This window comes from Oncorhynchus tshawytscha, linkage group LG10 (assembly GCF_018296145.1).
Source record: "Oncorhynchus tshawytscha isolate Ot180627B linkage group LG10, Otsh_v2.0, whole genome shotgun sequence".
Classification (NCBI taxonomy): domain Eukaryota; kingdom Metazoa; phylum Chordata; class Actinopteri; order Salmoniformes; family Salmonidae; genus Oncorhynchus; species Oncorhynchus tshawytscha.
The window spans coordinates 4,567,836-4,574,963 of NC_056438.1; the positions used below are offsets into that span (position 1 = coordinate 4,567,836).

Sequence of the window (7,128 nt, forward strand, 5' to 3'; positions counted from 1 at the left end):
TAATGTCTATATATTCTCAATGTCTATCATATTATATCCTAATGTCTATATATTCTCAATGTCTATACCTTAATTAGGATCATATAATGTTATTAAATCTTATCTATTATTAATATTGTGGTTGATTTCTGTTTATACTATAAAATATACCTTTTTCCCTCTAACTTTTGACTGTTTTTTTTTTTTTACCCAAGAGACATGCACATAAAGAATAATATAATAATTATTATAATTATAATTATAAAATACCTTTAAACATATAACACAAAACATGAATTTGAAGTGAACATATTTTTATTGTTGCGTCAGTAGCTTGGTTTGGACATTCTAACGGAAGTTCTAACGTAGTTCTTAGAACCCCTTTCTGTTCTTAGAACAGTTATTTGAACATTGGCAGTACCTGATTGGTTCAGAAGTTAGCCGGTTGTTTGTTTTTGTCCATGAACATTCAGTACATTGACATCATTCACAGGGTCAGACAAAAAAAAAAAAAACATTTTAATCATCTACTCACAGAATCAAGAGTCAGCAATGTCTCTCTCTATCTCTCTGTCACTCACTCCCCATCCTTCTCTCTCTCTCTTCCTCTATCACCTTTCCTACCCCCCCACCTCTTCCCCTCTACTTCTTTCCCTCCCTCATGCCAACCTCTTCCCTCACGGTCTTCTAGCTCTACCCTCAGGTGCCCGGGTCAGAAGATGGAGGTGTTTGTAACCTCAGCCATACCTCCACTTTACCCCTCCGAACCCCTTCTGGTAGTCAGCTCAGGAGCAGTTGAGAATACACTATGATGTATAGTACAGCATATTTTAGACGGTATCTCTGGAACTTATTTTATACAATTTGTTAGATTATTATTATTTTTTAACACAAACACATCATATGAGCAATTGGCTGAACTACTTTACAAGTGTTTATTAATTAGGCTACTGTTGATCATATTCTAGGATTTGATTTGAGCTACGACAAAAAAATAGAAACGTTTCACTTCTCACTGCTAGCTATGACGCTAAGAGCTGCTGGCCAAGATGCTCACCGCTAACGGCCGCTAGGCTAAGGTGTTAATCGCTAATGTCAGTTTGGCTAAGATGCTAATGGGGGCTAACATGCTAATTGCTAACGGCCGCGAGGCCAAGGTGCTAATCGCTAAGGTCAGTTTGGCTAAGATGCTAATGGAGGCTAACATGCTAATTGCTAACGGCCACTAGGCTAAGATACTAACAGTGGCTAAACAGCGGCTAGCTAGGTCAAATATTGGGCAGTTACTCCTGGTCAGATGTACTTTTTCCCACATAATCTGCCTGCCGTTTGCTCCGGACACTAGTTTTCACGCCGTGGCTGTGGCTGAGGTAATCCGGGACATCATCGTCATCTTTCCCGCGCATAAACGCTCCGAGATCCATCCCGAATGAATCAGCTCCGAAGCCGTCGGCAGCGCCGCCGGTCTTGGTACTGCTGAAGAGGCTACTGCCTCCCTTGTTACTGCCGTGGCTTGTGGTTTTGGTGAATGAGGAGGAGGAGGAGGAGGAAGAGGAAGAGAGGGATGGGAAGAAGTCCCCCATCCCTCCTCCGCCACCGAGCTTCATTGCCTCACAGCCTGGTCCGCTCGAAACTTCCTCAATGCGTTCCACCGGCCCGTCCTTCGTATGCACTGTCGTCTTCTTTATGGTCTTGGTACAGCTCGATACATGCGTGGTCTGGTGACCGGTAGAGGTGAAATCTCCACCTCCAAGACTCCCCAGCCCTCCGCCGAGTCCACCCATCCCCTTAAAGAAATCCCCATCTCCATCCCCCCTCGTACCCCCACCACCACCCCCACCACCACCCCCACCACCACCACCACCCCCACCCATCTCCGTGATCGTTATCTTCGACCCGTCCTTCGACCCTGATCCCGTCGACCAACTCGATGATGAAGATGAAGAAGATGAAGACCCTGAGGTCGAAGGCTGGAAGTGCGTACCAGGGACCTTGCTGACAGAGGCGGCAGACGAAGCGCTGGACCCTTCGGCCTCCAAGGTCAGTTTCACGGACTTCACCTCCGGGAAGAAATCCTGCTTCTGCTCCCCTGCCAGGCTGGACTTAAACTTGCTGAGAGGGGGGAGTGGGGAGAAGGGAATGGGAGAGAAGAGGAGAGGGGAGCAGATGGAGGAGAGGAGAGGAGAAGGGAGGGGGAGAGGAGAGGAGAGGGGAGCAGATGGAGGAGAGGAGAGGAGAGGAGAGGAGAGGAGAGGGAGAGGAGAGGAGGAGGGAGAGGAGGAGGAGAGGAGGAGGAGATGGAGGAGGAGAGGAGAGGAGGAGGAGAGGAGAGGAGAGGAGAGGAGAGGAGAGGAGAGGAGAGGAGAGGAGGGTGGGTGGGAGAAGAAAAAGAAAAAGGTGATTATCAAGAGGTCATCATCTTCTTCATCCTCAGCATCATCATCCTCCTCCTCACCTGTCGACCAAGACGTCTTTAAGAGGGCGGCTCTTCATGATGTGCAGCGAGCCGACGGTCTCAACAGACTGAACCCTCTGGGCTTCCAGCTGGTCCATCTGCTTGTCCAAAGCCACGTAGGATGATTGATCGACGGAGAACTCAGCGTAGCCCTTACAAGATCCCTTACAGGAGCGCAGCTTGATGTCAATGTCCACCTGGTGGAGGGGAGGGGTTAGAGGAGAGAGGGGAGGGGTTAGAGGAGAGAGGGGGAGAAGGGAGGGGTTAGAGGAGAGAGGGGGAGAAGGGAGGGGTTAGAGGAGAGAGGGGAGGGGTTAGAGGAGAGGGGGGAGGAGAGGGAGGGGTTAGAGGAGAGAGGGGAGGGGTTAGAGGAGAGAGGGGGAGAGGGAGGGGTTAGAGGAGAGTGGGGGAGAAGGGAGGGTGATTAGAGGAGAGATCCTCAGAAGGGAGGGGTTAGAGGGCGGATGATGGGCAGAAGGGGGAGGTTAGAGAGAGAACCCTCTGGGGCTGGTCCATCTGCTTGTCCAAAGGGGAGGTTGATCAGAGGAGGGGAGAAGGGAGGGGATTAGAGGAGAGAGGGGAGAAGGGAGGGGTTAGAGGAGAGGGGGGGAGAAGGGAGTGGTTAGAGGAGAGAGGGGGAGGGGGATGAGAAGAGAATTTATCATTCAGATCTCTCAGACCAGAGGAATAACACCAAGGGTCCTGAACACATAGGTGGAAACCCTGTCTGTTGAATCAAAGTGACTGTCTCTACATCTGCAGTCTCCTCATCTTCAATGTGTATGTATATATATCTTGCACATATTTATGTTGTATTATACAGGGTGCAACTGTTAAAGAGACCTAGGTCTCAATATGTCTTTGCTGGTCTCTGACCCTGGTCTTCACCATCATCACCAATCTTAATCACTAATCTTAATCACCAATCTTCATCACCAATCTTAATCGCTAATCCTAATCGCTAATCTTAATCGCTAATCTTAATCGCTAAACTTAATCGCTAATCTAAATCGCTAATCTTAATCACTAATCTTAATCGTTAATCTTAATCGCTAATCCTAATCGCTAATCTTAATCACTAATCTTAATCGCTAATCTTAATCACTCATCTTAATCGCTAATCTTAATCACTCATCTTAATCTCACCTCCATCCTCTGCATCTCTATAACCTGGTCTTTGATGCTGGTCTTCAGAGTGTTGAGGATCCTCAGCTGGCGGTCTATCTTGATCTTGATGTCGACGATCCTCTGACGGAGGCGTTCAGCCAGGTCATAGAAGCTGTTGTCATTACCTGTTGGGACAGAGGAGAGGGAGAAAGGGATGGTTAACATTGATATATATATATATAATATATAATATATCTTATATATCATATATATATATCTCTATAGAGAGAGGTCTTCAGAGAGAGAGAGAGAGAGAGAGAGGAGAGCCAGAGACAGAGAGAGAGAGGGAGAGAGAGAAACAGAGAGGGAGAGAGAGAGACAGAGAGGGAGGGAGAGAGAGAGACAGAGAGGGAGGGAGAGAGAGAGACAGAGAGGGAGGGAGAGAGAGAGACAGAGAGAGAGAAAGAGAGAGAGAGAGAGAGAGAGAGAGAGAGAGAGAGAGAACTAGTGCATGTAAAACATCGAGATCAGTCAAACAAAGCCGAATGTTCATCCAATCAAACAATATCATGGTACAGTATCTCACCTGCGTTGGAGGTGAGTTTCTCCTTAAGGTAGTCATAGGTCTGTTTGGATGCCTGGTCGGCAGAGCGGTGTTTGGCTCTGTTCTGGTCAAGGAGCTGCCTAATCTTCTCTATCTTCTTCAGCAGGGAATGGTCTGCCTTGTCTAACAGACCCTGGATACGACAACCTGACGGGCACTTAGGACCCTGGAGAGGAGAAGGAGGAGAAGGAGAGAAGAAGGGAGAGTAGAGAAGGAGGAGGAGAGAGAAGAGGAGGAGGGGAGAGGAGAGGAGCATGAGGAGAGAGGAGAGAGGAGAGAGAGGAGGATGAGAGAAGAGGGAAGAGTAGAGAAGGAGGAGGAGAGAGGAGAGAGAAGAGGAGGAGGAGGATGTGAGAGGAGGAGAGAGGAGAGAGAAGGGGAGGAGGAGGAGAGACGTGAGAGGAGAGAGAGAGAGGAGAGAGAGGAGGGGGGGAGGGGGAGAGGAGAGAAGGAGAGGAGGAGGAGAGAGGAAGAGAGAGGAGAGAGAAGAGGGGGAGGGGAGAGGAGAAGGAGAGGAGGAGAGAGGAGAGAGAAGGGGAGGAGGAGGAGAGGAGAGGAGGAGAGAGGAGAGAGAGGGGAGAGTAAAGAAGGAGGAGGAGAGAGGAGAGATAAGAGGAGGGAGGGGATAGGAGAAGAGCAGGAGGAGAGAAAAGGGGAGGGAGGGGAGAGGAGAGGAGCAGGAGGAGAGAGAAGGGGAGGAGGAAGGTGAGAGGAGGAGAGAGGAGAGAGAAAGGGAGGGAGGGGAGAGGAGAGAGTTACAGGACATATAACTGATCATCTCCATGTTGTTTTCCTATAAGCAGAGAGAAACGGTGACCCCTCACCTGAACACAACTATACAAACTATGTCAAATACAACAAACCACAACAAAGATTCTACATATGTATTTATATTATTCAGACGTTTCCGGTCTTCCTACGAGTGAAAACGTACCCAGTCGTCATCTGAGCAGAAAGGCCAACTCCTCTCTGTGGCACATTTATCAGCCTTGTAACCGTGTTCTACTGGTCGGGTTCCACGAGGGCTCAATACGGCCGCTGCGTCCTCAGCCTGAGAGAGACCAGGAGGGAGGAAAGGGGGAGATGGAGGTGGGGGACAGAGAGAGGGGGGTGAAATAAGGGGAGAGAGAGGGGGTGAAATAGAGAGAGAGGGGGATAGATAGAGAGAGAGAGAGGGGGGGATAGATAGAGAGAGAGAGAGAGAGAGAGGGGGGACAGAGAGAGGGGGGTGACAGAGAGAGAGGGGATAGAGAGAGAGAGAGAGAGAGACAGAGAGGGGGGGGTGAAATAGAGAGAGAGAGAGAGAGAGAGAGGGGGTGAGAGAGGAGAGAGAGAGGGAGTTGAAATAGAGAGAGAGGAGGGGATAGATAGAGAGAGAGAGAGAGCGAGAGGAGGGGATAGATAGAGAGAGACAGAGAGAGGGGGAGAGAGAGAGAGAGAGAGATTGAAATAAAAACGCAACATAAACACAAAATTTCACTTATGTTACCAAGAATAATATTACTGAATTCTATTTTTTTCGAACATGAAAACTTGTGCTGAAAACCAGAGGTGGAGAAATTCCCCAACTGTCAAACTTGAGGTAAAAAAAATGTTTAAACGTTAATAGAAAATGACTCATGTAAAAGTGAAAGTCCCCCAGTCAAATACTACATGAGTAAAAGTATAAAGATATTTGGTTTTAAATATACTTAATTATAAAAAGTAAATGTAATTACAAAAAGGTACTTAAGTATTAAAGGTAAAAGTAAAGTATGAATAATTTCTAATGACTTATATTAAGCACAATTTGTGATTTATTTTTATTTTTACGGAAATCCAGGGGTCATACAGGGGTCATACTCCAACTCTCAGACACAATTTACAAACAAAGGGTTTGTGTTTAGCGAATCTGCCAGATCAGAGGCTGCAGGGATGACCAGGGATGTTCTCTTGATAAGTGCGTGAATTAGAACATTTTTCTAATCCTGCTAATCATTCAAAATGTAACAAGTTACTTTTGGGTGTCAGGAGAAATGTATGGAGTAAAAAATACAATGCTTTCTTAAGGAATGTTGTGAAGTAAAAGTAAAAGTTGTAAAAAAAAATATAAAGTAAAGTAAAGATACCCCAAAAAACTACTTAAGTAGTACTTTATATTATTTTTACTTCCGGACTTTACACCACTGCTGATAACATCCTTCTAGTCCTTCTCTTCATGCCCCAGAAACCTGCTTTTATGCTCAAAATGTCACATTGAATTGAATTGAATTTTGGATAATAAATTATCCACACATCAAGCAAGATGTCTGCTTGATCCTAGAGAATAAAGCAGTCTTTAAAACACTTGTTCTCAACATGGCAGCTAACATATTAGCAAGGACTAGATACAGCATGTCACCTGGAAAAAGTGCTATATAAATCCAAAAAACTATTATTATTATTATTATTATTAATAAATATAATATTATTAAACCCATTTAAATTTTTTAAATGATTTAATAAATAATGAACAAAAAAAATACTAAAAATTATATCCAATATATTATTATTAAATAAAATATTATTAAACCTCTTAAATTAAAATAATGATTTAATAAATAATGAACACATATATTACCGTACCCAAGTGGAGGCGAGGACAGCCAGGCAGAAGCAGAGGATATTTAGTAGCTTCATCTCTCTGTCCGTCTAGAATACTGTTCCGCCGGGCCTCAGGGCCCCTATATATGGCAATACCTGATGACAAACCCTCGGTTAGGTCCAAATGGCACCCTATTCCCTATATGGTGCACAACTTATATCTGGGGCCCATAGGGACACCCATAGGGCCCTGGTCTAAAGTAGTGCACTGTATAGGGAATAGGGTCCCATAGGGCCCTGGTCTAAAGTAGTGCACTGTATAGGGAGCCATTTGGGATACAGCCTACATTAGTCACTGTTTGTCTAGTGAGCGCGGTCAATCCAAGAAACCTCGTGGGGTTTCGTAACGGATTGATTGACT

The 7,128-nt window shown here is 45.7% G+C and overlaps 1 protein-coding gene across 1 annotated transcript; it reads right to left on the reverse strand.

Moving 5' to 3' along the window:
• Positions 1-276: 276 nt before the first annotated feature.
• On the reverse strand, positions 277-6,854 carry LOC121847396 (fibrinogen alpha chain-like). Its single transcript, XM_042328057.1, has 6 exons — positions 6,750-6,854; positions 5,080-5,196; positions 4,128-4,311; positions 3,581-3,726; positions 2,435-2,631; positions 277-2,091 (listed from the first exon to the last, which is right to left on the reverse strand). The coding sequence occupies exons 1-6, from the start codon at positions 6,801-6,803 to the stop codon at positions 1,263-1,265; spliced, it is 1,527 nt and encodes a 508-aa protein (XP_042183991.1). The 5' UTR covers positions 6,804-6,854; the 3' UTR covers positions 277-1,262.
• Positions 6,855-7,128: the final 274 nt, after the last annotated feature.